At 44.6% G+C, this 18,171-nt stretch overlaps 1 protein-coding gene across 3 annotated transcripts in view; it reads left to right on the top strand.

Moving 5' to 3' along the window:
* The window catches only part of FMO1 (flavin containing monooxygenase 1), a 49,042-nt gene that overhangs the window by 3,957 nt on the left and 26,914 nt on the right, over positions 1–18,171 (top strand). For 2 of the 3 annotated variants that reach the window (XM_003785708.2, XM_023510798.1), the window contains exon 2: positions 9,878–10,015. In XM_003785708.2, coding sequence (XP_003785756.1) covers positions 9,884–10,015 — 132 coding nt within the window. In that variant the 5' untranslated portion in view covers positions 9,878–9,883. Of the gene's footprint in view, positions 1–6,238; positions 6,320–9,877; positions 10,016–18,171 lie in introns of all 3 variants that reach the window. The other variant, XM_023510799.1, reaches the window with a different exon arrangement.

Here is an 18,171-nt window from a genome sequence, read left to right as displayed (position 1 = left end):
AAAAATACCTTTCCAGGTGACTTTGAAACCCATCTGGTGCCCTTTTTTTCATTTCTCTCTTTCCCTTTCTTTCATCATCATTCCTTTCAAAAAGATTCTCATTTTTTTTTTTTTTTTTTTTTTTTTGAGACAGTCTCACTCTGTCATCCAGGCTAGAGTGCCAGGCCTCAGCCTTGCTCACAGCAATCTCAAACTCCTGGGCTCAAGCAACCTTTCTGCCTCAGCCTCCTAAGTAGCTGGGACTACATATGCCTGGCACCACAGCTGGCTAATTTTTCTATTTTTAGTAGAGATGAGGTCTCCCTTGAGCTCAGGCTGGTCTATAACTCCTGAGCTCAAGCAGTCCTTCCACCTCAGCCTCCCAGAGTTCCATGGGACTATAGGCATGAGGCACTGCACCCGGCCTAAAAGACAATTTTTAAACATATACATTTCTAGTTTTCCTCAAGGGCTCCAATTTCAAGTATTCTATAACTTTGTCTTCACAAATAAACCCAAAACTGTCAAGGCAGATATCCACAAAAATATCAAATTAAAGAAAAATCTCCTGAAGATATGAAAATAACATAGCAACATCTATTGAGGGGGGCCCAGCACGTCCCAAGTATGCTAGTAAATACTTTCTATACATTAGGATTTTTTGTTTCACATTTACAACAAACCTCTGGTATTAACTGTACTTCTAACTTCACAGGAGGGAGAAGGATACTGAGACACTGAAACATTAAATCATGTGCTTTAATCCCTCCTGCTGGTCAGCAGACAGCTCTGAACTTTAAACCCAGGTCTCTGCCTCTGCTACCTGTGCCATGGAAAATCCCAGGGACATGTGCTGCTCAGAGGAGACTAAAGGCCTCCGGCCCAGGCTGAGCTGCCGTTGTGGCCTGGGGAGACTTCTGTTCGTTAAACATTTGACAAAAGGTCATTTGAGGAAGGAATCTTTAACCCAAGATATTAGCTCCCAGCAAACTTTTGCTCAATTAATCTTTTTAACTGAAACAGATACAAGGTTATGAAAGAATTCATTTTACCCAGAAGTAATAATTTCAAAAAAAATGAAAACTCTTTGTTAATTTTAAAGTTTTAAGGCAAAATACATCTTGAGTTCATTCTAAAGTTAACTAACCTTTATAATGACTTTGTTGTGTTTGCTTTCTCTTGGAAAGCGTTTGAACATTTGGTTACAGCACGGAGGTCCACAGTTTCAGTGGATCCTCTAGGTCAGGGGTCCTCAAACTTTTTAAACAGGGGGCCAGTTCACTGTCCCTCAGACTGTTGGAGGGCTGGACTGCGGGCCCTGGGATGAGTTGGCTGCTAAGCAGGACAGGCAGCAGCAGCAAAAACACCCAGTGGGCCAGATAAATGTCCTAGGTGGGCTGCATGTGGCCCACGGGCCATAGCTTGAGGAAGCCTGCTCTAGATAGGTATCAGTCATTTGTGACCTAAAAGGCATCTTAATTTAGGTGAGGTAGGAGGATGTAGAGTTGCAGCAGTAAGTGCTTGTAAAACAAGAAAGCAATTTGGGGGCATGTTGCCAAAGACATGGGTATTCTACTCTGCTTTATTCCATATCCCAACTGGATCTTTCTTAGCATGAAACTGTGATTTTACAATATCATCTACTGAGAGCTCAATCAATTCCAGCTGTAGTTCTTTAGGTGCCTTATTGATACAAACTAGGTGAGGCTGAAATGCTGATTTCAGTGTGATGTCACGATTCTCAAAGTCAGTGAACCTTTCATTGTATTCTCCAATCAATAGGTTTATTAATGGCTGCATGTCCTTCAGATGATTCACATATATCATTCTGCTCATCAATAACCTGTGCTAACGGCAAAAAACATTCACCCGAAATTTCCTTTTGAAGAGGAATCATTTTTTTTTTTTTGCCATGGATAATATATAGACTGAGCTTTGCCCTGCAAAGAAATATTCAAGTCATTTTGATTTGACACAATATCACACAGAAATACTGCACACCCATAGAAATCTTAATTCACATTGCTAATTCTGTTCTTCATAAAATGTGACTATCTATTCTTCCAAAGATATTTTGGCTGACACCTGTCTCCTTGCTAACCAACACACTTTAGAATGATACAGCTAATCCACATTGAACACCTCATCATTCAACTTTAACAAGTTATTAAACTGATGATGCCACATTGCATTTGGATGAATATAGTTAACAATGTTTATAACTTGTTGCAAAGTGTCAATTAAAACGTAACTCTAGGCTAAGCGTTCAGTTAAAAGGTAACTGAGCGCCCATAGCTCAGTAGTTGGGGAGCCAACCACATGCACCAGAGCTGGCGGGTTCATGCCCCGGCCTGCTAAAGAACGATAACAACTACAGTAAATAAAATAGCCAGGCATTGTGACAGGTGCCTATAGTCCTAGCTACTTGGGAGGCTGAGGCAAGAGAATTGCTTAAGCCCAAGAATTAGAGGTTGCTGTGAGCTGTGACACCATAGCCCTCCGCCGAAGGTGACATAGTGAGACACTGTCTCAAAAATAAATAAATAAATAAATAAATAAGTAAATAGGGAGAGAGAAAAGCAAAGTCACCATAGGGTCAAGCAACCACACATACCACTGTGGCCCACCTCTAGCCCCTGCTTTCAGTGCTCACAGGCTCTAAAGTGTTCCCCTTCTCTGCCTACTGAAGTTTTACTCATCCTTTAAAATCTGGAGCAAATACTACTCCTCTGTGTTGTTTTCCTACCAACCCAGAATCAGAATCAGCACCTTCTGACTCCTTCATGCTCTTATTATACTTTGTACTTAAGACACACCTCTGTCTTAGCACTTCACGCAGAATATTATATTGTATTCATTGGCATGTCTCACCTCCCCCCACCAGACTGATCACTGCTCTGGAGGAGGCAAGGTGCCTCATTCATCCTTTGTAATCCCAGTGCCTACTCTTGGGCCTAGCAGCATAGAAGCCACTCACTTGAGGGTTTGATGCCTGAATTAATAAGAGAATAAATCCATGTAAACACGTAAGAGGTAAAGTCTCCATCTTTCTTTAAGGCTGCATAATAGTGTTCTTATGAAAGCTATAACCCAATTATAGCCCAAGAAGAAGAAGAAAGGTGAGAACTAGGGGAGGAGGGGGGGAGGTTGGGTGGAGGGAGAGTAATTGGTGGGACCTCACCTACGGTGCATCTTACAAGGGCACATGTGAAACTTACTAGGGGTAGAATATAAATGTCTTAACAAAATAACTAAGAAAATGCCATGAAGGCTGTGTTAACCAGTTTGATGAATGCATTTCAGATTGTATATAAAACCAGCACATTGTACCCCATGATTGCATGAATGTACACAGCTATGATTTAATAAAAATATATATATACATATAAAATCCTAAAAAATAATAACAATAATAAGAGAATAAATCGACTCTGACTTGATAGGCTCCTTTAAGGCCTTTGATTCTACCCTCTACATGATCTATTAGTCTCCTGCTTACAAAACCTTCAAAAATTTGTCATCTAGACTCTGCATGAATAAAGGTGACTGTAGAGCTCGAAATTCTGGAAAGTGCTTATGTTGAGATAAAATGTGTTTATTCAGTTCTCCTGCTGGTCATAAATCTAATTCTTCTCTCTGTGATGACCTTTCAAATGTTTAAAGGCAGATGTTTACATTACTGGGTCAGGATTAAGAGCCCCGACTTATATCCTTCTTTGCAAAGTGATCCCAGGGCAGTTTAGTTCCTTGCCCAAGGTCTCTGTGGTTAGCTTACAACAGAACCAGGTCCCTGCTGGGCCTCCCTTATCCCCCAACTACTGGAATAAATGAGTTGCTTCAAATTGAACCAGCCCAGGGCTTTTCAAGCAGCAACATATACCTGACACTACAACATACTAAGCAGTTTTTCTATGTCACCAAACCGATTCATGATAGAACAGAGATCTGAAACAGAAGTGCCCGGCCCCAATATCCACATCCCTGTCCTTTTGATACCAGGAGCCCATTCCTCCTGTCCAGGACACCCTCCTGGACAGGATCAATACTACTAGCCTCTCCCAGAGAAATTACACCTCCCCCTGCTGACTTCCTCGCTACCTTCAGTGGAGCCTGCTAGAAAAATTCCCTTACCCTCTATCTCAAGGAGCTCTCTGCTTCTCACCCTCCACTCATAAAAGGACTTGCTTTGTTTCCTGTTGTCCTGCTGAGGGTAAGAATGTCACACCGTGATCAGAACTGCTGTCTGCACACAGCCAGCATGCATCTGCGCACAGCTGCAAAAATCGAATGCACATATGCAATTTTCTCTCTTTTTTCCTGAAGTCCTTTTTCCCCTAAAAAATAGATTCTTTATTGAATGCCTATTATATCCCACAAAAATGAATAGCATTATATCTCACCTTCCAAATGAGGAAACTGAGGCCTAAAGTGGAGACACCATTTTTTCTATGTCAGCAAACTGATTCATGATAGAGCAGGGATCTGAAACAGAAGTGCCTGGCCCCAACATCCACACTTCAGCTTCCTCTCTAAATGTGGGGTCACCCTACTCCTTTCGAACCCAGGAGGGGCAAATTATACAAAGTTTGTGATTCTATAGTGTGCACCAGGGTCTAAGGCATAACGCAGGTATCCTCAAACTACGGCCTGTGGGCCACATGTGACCTGCCTAGGACATGTATCTGGCCCGCTGGGTGTTTTTGCCACCACTGCCTGTCTTGCTTAGCAGCCGACTCATCCCGGGGCCCACAGTCTGGCCCTCCAATGGTCTGAGGGACAGTGAACTGGCCCCCTGTTTAAAAAGTTTGAAGACCCCTGAGGGAATCCACTAGTTCTTCCCTAGCAAATACTACCCAGGTGCTATGGGAAGAACCTGCCTCACAGTAATTTTACATAGCACATGAAAAAAGGTATTAATTTTCATTTAATTCAAAAAAGGTTCACTGAGTATTTGTGATGCCATGTTCCAAACGCTGCCCTAAACACTGGGGACACAGCAGAGAAAAAAACAAGTGATGTCTCAGGGACGGTGCCCGTAGGAAGGCGACCGCCACATACATTGAGGCTGGATGGTTCAAACCTGGCCCGGGCTTTGTGGTGGGTGCCTGTGGTCCCAGCTAGTTGGGAGGTTGAGGCAAGAGAATCACTTACGGCCAAGAGTTTGAGGTTGCTGTGAACTGTGACACCACTGCACTCTAACCAGGGCTGCAGCTTGAGACTCTGTCTCAAAAAAAAAAGAAAGAAAGAAAAAGAAATTAGTATAAAGAGCACTCTGGGAGGCCAAGATGGGCAGACGGCTGGAGTTCAGAAGTTCAGGACCAGCCTGAGCAGGAGCGAGACGCCAGTCTTACTAAAAATGGAAAAATTAGCCAGGCATAGGGATGGGCTGATGTAGCTCCAGCTACTCAGGAAGTGGAGGAAAGGATATCACTTGAGCCCAAGGTTTGAGGTTGCTGTGAGCTACAATGACACTGGGGCGGGCACTCTAGGCAGCATGATCCTTTTGCCTCAACCTCCCCAGTAGCTGAGACTACAATCACCTACCACGACCTCCCGACTAGGTTTGGGGTTTTTTGCATTTGTTTGTTTATTTTTCTGTTTCTTGTAGAGACCAGGTTTTGCTCTTGCTCGGGCTGATCCTGGACTCCTGAACTCAAGTAATTTACCTGCTTTGATCTCCCAGAGTTCTAGTACTGCAGGTGTGAGCCAATGTTACCGGCCAAAAATTTAAGTTTTTTTTTTTTTAGTTTAATTAATTTTTCAATGCTTAGCTAGTTTTTCTATTTTTAGTAGAGAGGAGGCGGGAGAATGGGAGGTCACACAGGGGAAATCTGCATAATTGAACAGCTGATTGGATCTCAGGCTTTGTATGGGTTTAAGACCTCAAAAGCAAAACCATTTGAGGTCAAACCTAGAATCCGTGACTGACTCATTGTGATTTCCAGCAAGTACTTCACCTAGCTGAGTCTCAGTTTCCACTTTCACACAACAATGATTAAATTCACCTAACAGAACTGGAGCAGAAGCAATGGGTTAATTAACGTAAACTGCTTCCTTACAAGGTGCAAACGCAGAAAGTCAAGAAATTAAGGCAGGTGGGCTTGCAGCGGGGCTGGTAAGTAGCATCTGAGCAAGAGGTCCAAATTTCCCAGGTGACGCCTGGAGGGCATCCGGGCTTCACCCGCAAGGCGTGGCCGGTGGAAAGCCCGGCCCTCCCGTGGGTATAAATAGCCTTGCCCACCGCTTGTTTGGTTCACAGCTCTACGTCGACCCCTGGTGGGCTGACCTGAGGTCTGCTCTGTCCCTCACCTGCGCTGCGCTGGGCATCTACAGGGGAAGGGTGAGTAGGCTCTTCAATACAGTCCATTTATTGAGGGACGTTAATATGCAGCTGCCTAGGACATGCCTCTTACCAGATAGATGAGAGCTAGCAGAGACCCTCAGGGAACTGGCTCTTAAAGCTGATGTGATCCTAGGGAATCCCTTGGGCACAAACACTAGCATGCTCAAGTCCTCAAACCATGCAGGGTCTAGTCCTGGGCTATTGTGAGTGTCTGTGGGTGGATACTAGGAACTCTGGGCTGATGAGAGAGGGGACCAGGTGGTTTCAGTTACATGTATCAAAGATCAGAAAAACGCAGTGTAGCCCTCAGTTGGGATTGATTTTATTTTTTTATTTTTTTGAGACAGTCACTTGGTCACTCTTGGGTGCCTCTGCATCATGGCTTACAGCAACCTCAAACTTTTGGGCTCAAGCAATTCTCGTGCCTCAGCGTCCCGAGCAGCTGGAACTATAGGGAACCTGCCACAACATTCAGCTCGTTTAGAAATGGGGATCTCACTCTGGCACAGGCTGGTGTCCAACTCCTGAGCTCAGGCAATGCAACCACCTTGGCCTCTTAGAGTGGTAGGATTACAGGCCTGAGCCACTGCACCCACCCCAGGGCTCATTATTTTAATGACCCTTTTAGCTGGTGATAGGATCTTTCTGAGCGCCTGAAACTATAGGGACCTGAAACAGACAAAGGGGAGGTGGAGTGGGAATCAGTCCTTCATCGGGTTCCTGATTTCTGAGGTTCTGCTCTGTGTGTGGAGGGTTCTCTGAATGGAGTCAATTCCAGAATCAGGGAGGCCAGTTGAGAGGTAATTCCAAGCTGCTAGGCAGGAGATGGTGATGTGCTGGACCAGGAGGGGGTCGAATCAGCAGAGATGGAGAAGGGATCCCACAAATGAAGATCTAAGGCAGTCACTGGGCAATAGCAAAGAGATGAACTCCAGTCTCCTCCAGAGGCTTGAGGAAATGGACAAGTTTTTCCTGGGCCTCTCTGAGCCACACAGACCCAGGTGCACTAGAGCCGACATCCCAGGGTGAGTACAGTCCACATGAGTCAACACAGAGCCAGGTAGTCCCTCCTTTGAGACCTACAGTGATGACTTCTGCATTCTCTGATATGCCTGGGACAGTCCTCACCCACAACTCAACAACACTCCCTGTTAAAGCAATTGATCCCTAAAAGCAGAAGCCCTACATCTGCACATACCAGGACTGTGGGAAGTCTTATGCAAAGTCTTATCACCTCCGAATCCATAAGTGAAAGCACACAGGGGAGAAGCCCTATGCAGGCAATGTGACAGGATGCACATGGAAGTTCCGGGCTCAGATGAGCTCAACAGACACAAGAAAAAGCACAGTGGGGAGTGGCCCTATGCGTGCATGAAATGCAGCAGGACTTTTGCCAGGTGTGATCACCTAGGGCAACATGAGAAGGTGCATAGATAGTTTTCTCCCTACTGGGTTTTTGTTTTTTGAAGCCCCGTACCATGCCAGTACCTAGTAGGTTCTTAATATTACGTTTTCTAAAACACACAAAGAAAACAGGTATATATTTTCACTTTAAAAACTAGATATAGGGCAGCACCTGTAGCTCAAGGAGTAGGGCGCCGGCCCCATATGCCAGAGGTGGTGGGTTCAAACCTAGCCCCAGCCAAAAACCGCAAAAAACCCCAAAAAACTGGATAATATACCTGCCTAGAATCAGGGGAAAAAAAAAAAAACAAAAAAACAAGAAAAGTCTCTATAGCCAGCTGTTTCTCACAGGCTCCCAATTCTCAAAACAAAAAATGCATATCAAAAAGAAAAAAAAAGCAAGACAGTTCATCTGTGAAACAAAAAATGGAAAATATTTAGGAAAACTATACCCTTGAGGACACTTCACTGCATTTGTAAAACTTACATAGTTAGGTGGACAGTGCCTGTGGCTCAAGGAATAGGGCACCAGCCCCATATAACAGGGGTGTGGTGGGTTCAAGCCCAGCTCTGGCCAAAACTGCAAAAAAAAAAAAAAAAAAAAAAAAAATTACATACTTAGGAAGATAAAATTGCCATAAAAAAATTATAGAAAAGCTAGTATCACATGACTTAGTGCTAAATGTGTGTGCTTTTGACCAGAAATGCTACAGAAATTAAAAGAAAGAGGCTTGCTGATGTGAAAGGCAGAGGACAAAACCAATTCTGGGGAACAGTTTTACAGTTACAATAACTTAAAGATTTTTTTTTTTTTTTTGAGACAGAGTCTCACTCTGTCATCCTGGGTAGTGTGCTCTGGTATCATAGCTCACAGCAACCTCAAACTCTTGGGCTTGAGCAATCCCCTTGCCTCAGCTTCCCCAGTAGCTGGAACTACAGTCATGCACTAGATTTTCCATTTTTTTAGTAGAGACAAGGTCTTGCTCTACTATTCCCAAACTCCAGAGCTCAAGAAATCCACCTGCCTCAGCCTCCCAGAGTGGCAGGATTGCAGGTGTGAACCGCCGCACCCGTGTACTTACAGATATCGAGCACTTTGTTAAAAAAAAGTAAAATTAGGATATCGAGCACTTACTATGTGCCAGGACCCATTCTAAGACACTTTATAGGGATTAACTCACTTGATTCTCACAAAACACTGCAAGCAAGCTATGAAAATGTTCTTAATTTTATAATGCACAGAGGGGTTAATTTGTCCAAGATCAGACAGAAATGAGATGTATCCCAGGCAGTCTGGCTCCAGAGCCTGGTTGTTTAATCGGTACCCATTATTGCCTTTCTGTGTTTGTACCCATCCATGTTACTAACAGGTGGCCTCTCAGAAGATTCTCCAGCCAATGCCAATGGCAACTGTGTCATGTGCCTTGGAGGTGAATTAGTATCAGATTAAAAGAGGATGGATGGTTTTCTGTGCCTACCTTTCCACCACAAACAAATCCTCACGGTTCTGTCTCCCACCAGGGACCATCACTGGTGACTGGCAAAGAGGGATACACCAACACTGACACCAGCAGCATACTGGGGTGCTGGCAGTGTGCCAGGAGCTGGAAACACACAGGACAGGGCTGCAGCAGCACCTGGTGGTGGCCACAAATGTCTTGGCTCCTGATCCCAGCTCCACCCCACCAGCTGCTGTGTGGCTTCATATCAGGCCACCACACCAATCTGAGCTCAGTTCTACATGTGATAAAAAGTACCTGTTTGACATGATGACCCTTACCTGGTCTGCTCTTCTACTCAGGTCTAGGGCTAGCCAAAGGAGGCTAGAGGCAACAGCACAGTCCAGAATGCAACACTCTGCCCACTAAAGAGTCCGATTCTGGCCACTCTGCCAGCAGCCACAGCCTCAACTACAGTTGCACTGACATTTGGCACCATGCTGTGTGAGGGGTGGGGACACAGCAAGCACGGGGTGAACCAGTGCCCAGAGCGTATCCCTTCTCACATGCACACACCAGAGACCAGCTACATGGGATTCAAACTAAGCAAATCCTTTAATCTTCTAAGTTCTGTTTCCTGGTTTGTGGGAGCAGCCAAGGATGGGGTGGAGCTTTAGTGACTAAAAAGCTCCGCTTCATTTTCCCCACACAGGAAAATATGGCTCAGAGAGTGGCAATCGTGGGAGCTGGGGTCAGTGGCCTGGCCTCCATCAAGTGCTGTCTGGAGGAAGGTCTGAAGCCCACCTGCTTTGAAAGGAGTGATGACCTTGGGGGTCTGTGGAGATTCACCGTAAGTGGGTTTTCAACAACTTTATCTATTAGAGAATGGCTTGATGGCTGGGAAATGATAACTGTATTTAACTATATTTCTTCCATGGGGCTGGTGGCCCTGGGGAAGGTTAGAAAGGTCTGCTGAACAAGGGGCCTGAGGGACTGTTGCAATTGTAAAAAAAACAGGGCACGGGCTGAGTTTGGTGGGCCGGGGTGGGGAGTGTACAACAGCCAACTCACAAACTTTAATGCCAAGGGGAAAAAATTTGTCCAAAGATGCCCACAATGTGTGGAAAAGAATGGTGTGACTGAGACAAGTCAGTAAAGCCCAGAAACAGGGGAGCAGAACCAGAGGTCTGAAGCAAGGCTGCAGACTGCAGCATTCAGGGCAAGAACAAGAATTTCTGCCTCTGCCTGCAGGACAGAACACTTTCACCATGCCCCATCTGCGTTAAAGCAACCAGAGGCTCTGTGTAAGATAAAGTCCATCATCAGGGTCTCTGGCAATCCCAGTCCAGATCAAAAACAATCAGAAGTAAAGAATGTGAGTTTAGAGGCTTTGTTGTTGTTGTTCCCCAAGAAAAAGAGAAGTAATATTCTCAAGTCACAGCAGAGTTACAGTCTAAATTGGAGAGGGGGACAGGGGTGAGAACCAAAGAGACTAGGAAGCTCATCTTTGCTGGCCCAGGCCCCACAGGATTACAAGGGTGCTTATAACCAGGCAGGGTGAACATTCTCTGAGCTTCACAGCTCACTTAGGGAAGCATTTGCATCCAATCTCCCCAAAGCTTTCTCCCTCCTTCCCTCTTGCTTTAAATGTGCAGAGGAGAAAGCGGTCAGATACAGTGAAAAGAAGCAAGGTTTCCGATGGACTGGCCACAGATCCCCTTCTGTTTCAGAAGGGTGGAATTTGGAAGTAGAATAAAGTAATTACTTTCTAGCTCAGTGAGCAAAACTCTAGAGGCCAAGGTTGCTAGTTAAGTCACAGTCCCTTAACATAGGCCAACTTGGCTCACAGGCAAAACTACATATCTTAAAATGTACCCCCCACCAAATGTGTCATCAATTCATGGAGACTTTCCAAAGGAGACAAGGTAAAAGGGCACATCAGTTCCCAGGATTCGAACTGCATGTGTTCCCACAGGACAGCAGAACCCTGAGGCCTGTGCCAGCTCTCCCCTCCTAAGCCCTTTGAAGACATTACTAATCAAGCATGCTACTATTCCACTATGGAGCCTCAGAATCCTTCTTAACACGGTATTCCAGACAAGCATACCTAATGGGTCAGAGTAGACAGTTGGATTGAAAAATGATACTGCCTGATTAAATTAGCAGAATTATTTGGCTAAAGTAATCTCAGAGCCAAAAGTAAGCCCAATGACTAAAAGTTGTACTTAGCCTCTTATAACATCAGACCAAAAATGCTCCATATGCAAAATCATACATTGTACTAAGGAGAGGAGAGGAAAGGAAAGGAAGAGACTCCTAGAGCATAGATGTCTAATTATTGTTATTTTTTTTTTTTTTGAGACAGAGACTTACTTTGTCACCCTCAGTAGAGTGTTCTGATGTCATAGCTCACAGCAACCTCCAATTCTTGGGCTTAAGCAATTCTCTTGCCTCAGTCTCCTGGGTATCTGGGACTACAGGTGCCTGCCGTGATGCCCAGCTGTTTTTGTTGTTGCAGTTGTCATTGCTGTTCTAGCTGGCCGAGGCCGGGTTCCAACCTGCCACCATCAGTATACAGGGCCAGCACCCTACCCACTGAGCAATAGGTGCTGCCAAACCTGATTATTAATGCTAGAAATCATTGATCTGAGTCAAGAGAAATGGGTCTAGATCCAGCTGTGCCCAGCTGGCTATGTGACTCGGGTTGGTCAAATGCACAAAGTACGAAGCCCTGTCTGGAAACAACAATGAGGGTCACTATGCTCTTAGGAGCTGGCAGGCAGGTGAAAGAAGGCAAGGATCTTCAAGTCAGAAATAGTACTATTGGCATTTAAATGACAGTAGGATAAAAGCCACTCTGGGGAATCCAAGGAAGCCTTTCATAAAGAACTGGTGTGTGGCTCAAGCAGCTAAGGCACCAGCCACATACACCTAAGGTGGTGGGTTCAAATCCAGCCTGGACCTGCCAAACAACAATAATGGCTGCAACCAAAAAATAGCCGGGCATTGTGGCGAGCGCCTGTGGTCCCAGCTACTTGGGAGGCTGAGGCAGGAGACTCGCTTGAGCCCAGGAGTTGGAGGTTGCTGTGAGCAGTGGAGCCATGGCACCACTCTACTCAGGGTGATAGCTTGAGGCTCTGTCTCAAAAAAAAAAAAAAAAGAGCTGGTGTGAAGACTTCAAAAATTTCAACAGACAGAAGAGATTGAGTGGACAATACCAGAGAGGGAAGCAGCAAAGAAAAAGCGCTAGATACGTTCAGAAAAATTTAAAAATAGCTTATTGATGCATATGGTACATGTACCAGGAGTGGTGAGAGGAGAGGAGGGTGGCTGAATGTTTGGGCCAGGGCTTCACATTCAATTTAAGAAGCAATAAGGAATAAGGAGCAAAAGTAAGAAAATTTCTTTGTTTTTGTTACGTTTGTTTCATTTGCAAAAGGGAGAGAAAGACTCAAAGAGGTTTGTAAGTAAAGATCTGGATGACAAGAAATGATTGATTCTATAAATCCAAACTGGGGGCAAGATGCTAGCAGAAAAAGGAAGGAGTGTAACTGTGCACACAAACGAAATGGTCAGCCTCAGGGATGTGGGTGACAAGACCCATTTTCCCCAGACAGTGAAGGGGAGAGAAGGAAAACATAGGAGAGAAATTGTGAGGTATGGGAAAGAAGATGTAAGAGCAGTGCACAAGAGACCTCAGTTCTTTCAAGAGAATGTGGCGCCTGCAGAGGGCACGGAGGCTGGGTGAGTGGTGAGTGCGGTTGGATTAGAAGCATAAAGTCGTGAAGAACGCTTGCAGTTTGGTTTCCTATTGTCCCACTGAGTCCTTTGCCCACCATTCAGTAAAGGCCAATCTATGCAGACATCAGGAGTCCTAGCAGAGAAAGTTTAACATCACAAAGTGCCAGGTGAGGAGAGGGGAGTAATTTTTTTCATTCATCTCCCCAAGAATTTAGGGGCTAAGATTTTTTTTTTTTTTTTGAGACAGAATCTCACTCTGTTGCCTTCAGTAGAGTACTATGTCATCATAGCTCACAGCAACCTCAAACTCTTGGGCTCAAGTGATCCTCTTGCCTCAGCCTCCTCATTAGCTAGGACTACAGGGACCGGCCACAGTGCCTGACTATTTTTAGAGACAGGGGTCTTGCTCTTGCTCAGAACTGCTGAGGGGTCTTGAACTGCTGAGCTCAGGCAATCCACCCTCCTCAGCCTCCCAGAGTGCTAGGATTACAGGCATGAGCCACCAGGCTTGGCTTAAGTGGGGGGAAAGGGGCAGCTAAGATTTTTAAAGTTGGTTTGGCAAAGAAAGGGCTAGGGAACCAAGTCTGTCCATTGGCTGGGGATGAACTCCTGTGGTCAGGAAGCAGAAACTGTCTTCTGGGACAGTTCCTGGGTAGGGGGTTGTAAGACACATGGCCACAGGTTCAGGTGACATCGGCTGGTACCCCCAAATGCAGAGCCTGGAAGATATTTAATATCCAAAAGCCAGTCTTTGGTTTTGCAATAGTGATGTTATCCATAGAAGTGATTAGGGAAATTGCAAACCTGGCATCTGTCAAGGAGATGTGATGTGTTCACAGTGAGCAGTGGGGAAGGGAACAATGGCTGTTTAACTTTCTATACTTCTTTAGAAATCAGGCCTTTATGGCTATTCCTGACTCAAGGCCTTACATTACTTTAATATAAGTGGTTTCGCATATATTCAATAAACATCTTTGAATTCCTATTCTCCACTATAGGGTACACCTGACAGGCCCCCATCCTCACAGAGCTTACATTCTTGGAGGTTCCTTGAATTTCCTCTGAAGTTTCTGCAGGTCTCCTCTGATATAAATCCAAGAACTGGGCACTGTCCTCCTAGAAGAGTTGGACTCTCTCCAGGGAAAAGGGTGACAAAGAAAAATGAGTGCTAGCTATTTTAAGGAAAGAAAAAGAAAGAGGAAATAACTACTTTTGGAGATAGGAAGTGTGAATTTTGTAAGCATGGAGAGAAGGCCTCTAGTTAGGAGTGACATTTATTATCGTTTTACATTTATTATCATTTTACATTTATTTTCAAAACAAAGAAAAGGCTCAGCGGCTAGGGCACCAGCCACATACACCTGAGCTGGCAGGTTCAAATCTAGCCCGGGCCTGCCAAACAACAATGACAACTACAACCAAAAAATAGCCAGGCGTTGTGGTGGGCACCTGTTGTCCCAGCTACTTAGAAGGCTAAGGCAAGAGAATCACTTACGCCCAAGAGTTTGAGGTTGCTGTGAGCTGTGACGCCACAGCACTTGACCAAGAGCAACATGGTGAGACTCTGTCACAAAAAAAAAAAGAAAAGAAAGAAAAAACGTCCTTTTACGTGGCAAAACTTTCTTCCCATTATCTACAGTCCTCAATAAAAGAGACAAAGCTCAAGAAAGTAAATCTCCATGGTAGTTATAAAAAAAAAACACACAAATAATGCCTAATATTTATAGAGAGTTTACCAGTCACTGTTCTAAAAGCATAATAGCTATCATTTCAGTTTATTCTGGGGGTATGTTAACACTGTTGCTCCTTCATGAGGGTAAGATAACTGAGACAGAGAGAAGTTAAGATCATTCCCAAGATCTCACTAAAAATGGCAGGCTTAACATAGAATCAGGCATATCTTAGAGTGTGGCTTGTGTGAAAGGTGTAAGCAGTGGAGTCCAGAGATGAGGCCTCCGTGGAAATGTTCAGGCCACGTTTATTGAAAGGGGAGGGTGACCTGGCTGGATAGTGCAAAGGTGATGTCTGCACCAGGGGGCAGTTAGAGACTCCTTTTATATGGGGCCATAGGTGGTGAGTAAATTGCACAAATGCAAACTTCTGGGGGGGTGGGGCCAACCAGATTGCTTGTGTCTCTGTCTTAGGAAAGGAGAGGAGGAGGAGGAGGGAGGGTTCCTGTGTGGCCGCACTAGGCCCCCAACATCATGAAGACTCTCCATGGGTCCCAGGGGGTGATGGTGACCTTCTCACTGTGCTACAGGACTGAAGTGGACCAGAAAGCCCTGCTGATGCTGTTTTCCTTTCCCTTCCACAGCTCATCTCTGCTTTCCTTTTATTCTCTCTCACTCATTTTTCTCTTCATGAGAACAAAAATCTTCCTCTAAGTGACCCCATCAGTGCTTCCACATGGGGAGTTCCAAGGCAACTGTCAGACCCACATAGAGACGATGCCCTGAAGGTCTGCAGCTGGGCAAGGAAGGGGTACACTGGGGGTGAGGTGTGACAGGGCCTGGGGGCCACTGGGAAGATTGCTTACTAAGGCAAACGCTGGAGGGAAAGTTCCTGGACCAAAGCAAATCAGAACTGGCATGGACTGTACTTTCTGGGAAAAAAAAAAACCTAAAACTAAACACTCTGAGTCCAGACCTTCTATTTTATCAGAGAAATAATCAGTGGGAGGAAAGAAAAACAAGACCAAAGAGTTGGTCTTGGATTCTACCCTAGGAGTTAAATTTCCTTTAAGCTAAGATTTCTCATGTGCTAACATCTGTGATAGATTATTTCACAAGCGGTTTCACTGTTTCCTGGAAGCTTTTCTTCTTGCCTTTACAGTTAGCTTCCTAAATTTTGCAAAGCAGAGGATTCTTCCTCCTCTATTTTTGTTTATTTGCTTTAAATTCTCATAAAATGCATGGTTCTCAAGATTAGTCAGTTCCAATAAGAACTCCCCATTACTCTCTGATATTTAAACATGTTATTACAAAATGCTTTCAATGTTTTGAACTATTTTTACTGAAGTCTTAAAGTATATTATATATCCTCTATTCCATTTATATCAAATTTAGCTTCGTATAATTATTTACTAGAAATTGAGACTATTAACAAGAAAGTGTTATTTACTATGTGATATTCTTGGATGCCAGGAAAAAAGTGAGGGAATTTCATCCCTACACTAATTGATCCTAAAATGTTTATAACTGGTGTTTTTTGGCTTATTCTGCCATTTCTTTCCTTATGTCTGCTCTTATTTATCAGTATTATAGTTCTTTATAGCTATTTTCTTCATTCCCATAACCCAGAGGAAACCTGATCACTGCTTTAATTTTAATTAAATCAAACAAACTTTACATTTAGTTTTTATTTTTTTTTTGAGACAGGGTCTCACTATGTCGCCCTCAGTAGAGTGCTGTGCTATCTCAGCACATAGCAACCTCCAACTCTTGGGCTTACCAGTGGTTCTCAACCTGTGGGCCACATCAGCATATACATGTTAATTAGATTCCCTAGGCTGTTCTTAACAAGACTGAGAAGCACTGGTCTAGAATGTTGTACTTCTCAAGCTGTGGAGAACGATCAGGTTTTTCTTAAATTTCCAAGTACCTATAAACTATTATTTATCAAATATAATAAAAATTAATTATTTTTAAAAATGAAAATGACAAGTAAAAATGTATAAAATAGAAATTAAAAATTTGTACAGAGTCAGAAGTCATAAAATTAATTTCAATAAATGGCATTAAGGCTCAGCACCCATAGCACAGAGCCAGTGACATACACTGAGGCTGGTGGGTTGAAACCCTGCCTGGGCCAGCTAAACAACAATGACAACTGCAACAGCAACCAAAAAAAAAAAAAAAATAGCTGGGTGTTGTGGCAGGCACCTGTAGTCCCAGCTACTTGGGAGGCTGAGGCAAGAGAATCACCTAAGCCCAAGAACTTGAGGTTGCTGTAAGCTGTGACACCGCAGCACTCTACTGAGGGTGACATAGTGAGTCCCTGTCTCCAAAAAATAAATAAAATAAATGGCATTAAATAATGTAGAAATTGGCTCAGCGCCTGTAGCTCAAGAGGCTAAGGCGCCAGCCACATACACCTAAGGTGGCGAGTTCAAATCCAGCCTGGGCCTGCCAAACAACAATGACAGCTGCAACCAAAAAATAGCCAGGCATTGTGGCGGGTGCCTGTGGTCCCAGCTACCTGGGAGGCTGAGGCAGGAGACTTGATTGAGCCCAGGAGTTGGAGGTTGCTGTGAGCTGTGATGCCATGGCACTCTACCCAGGGGGAAAGCTTGAGGCTCTGTCTAAAAAAAATAATAATAATAATGTAGAAATAAAACAGTTACCAAAACAAGGACACATTGTTGTTCAAAAGTGTGCACATACACAATTAACATGGAGAATCACCACCGTACTTGCATTTTTTTGCCAAACAAAACATTTTGTGTGAAATGGCAATTCTTCATATTAATCATCTATAAGGACACTCTCAGTATATGTTGTTTATATCACCATCTAAGGTTTTTGATGTGATAATTAAGCTTGTTTCTTGCTTTTCGATTTATCTCATCTGGATTTGGTGGAAAACAATTCTCTTCAGGCGGGGTCAAGACGGCTGACTAGAGGGCGGCACCTCTGGCTCAGTGAGTAGGGCGCCGGCCCCATATACTGAGGGTGGCGGGTTCAAACCCGGCCCCGGCCAAACTGCAACAAAAAATAGCCGGGCATTGTGGCAGGCGCCTGTAGTCCCAGCTACTCGGGAGGCTGAGGCAAGAGACTCGCCAGGAGTTGGAGGTTGCTGTGAGCTGTGACACCACAGCATTCTACCAAGGGCGATAAAGTGAGACTCTGTCTCTACAAAAAAAAAGATGGCTGACTAAAGACATCAGTCACTAGATCATCTCAGGGAGAAGGAAAAATAAAAAATAAAAAAACATAGCTCAGGTATAATTCTGAGAGGAAAGTGCCAGAACTTACCAGAGACTCCCTGGGAAGAAGCTGCAGAGCAGAATAAGGAGCTACAAGATTTTGGTAGAGAATAACCCCTGAAAAATTTGGAACCTCCTGGAAAGGGTAGGTGGGGGCTTTGTTCTTCCTCCCTCCCTCCTCTGGAAGAACGCGGCTCAGAGCTGCTGGACAGCTCTCCTACCCTCACCAGCCCCAAAGCGGCTGCCACCAGTAGCACTGGGAGCTTTGTGAGACCAAGCCCCAGACTGCCAGCCCCGCTCGGGGTCACCCTCCCAAAGCCCCAGACTGCCAGCCCCGCTCG

The sequence above is a fragment of the Otolemur garnettii genome, unplaced genomic scaffold (assembly GCF_000181295.1).
Source record: "Otolemur garnettii isolate 467f Iridium unplaced genomic scaffold, OtoGar3 scaffold00016, whole genome shotgun sequence".
NCBI lineage: Eukaryota > Metazoa > Chordata > Mammalia > Primates > Galagidae > Otolemur > Otolemur garnettii.
Note: the sequence above shows the minus strand (reverse complement) of the source record. Positions and strands in the feature narration are given on the sequence as shown.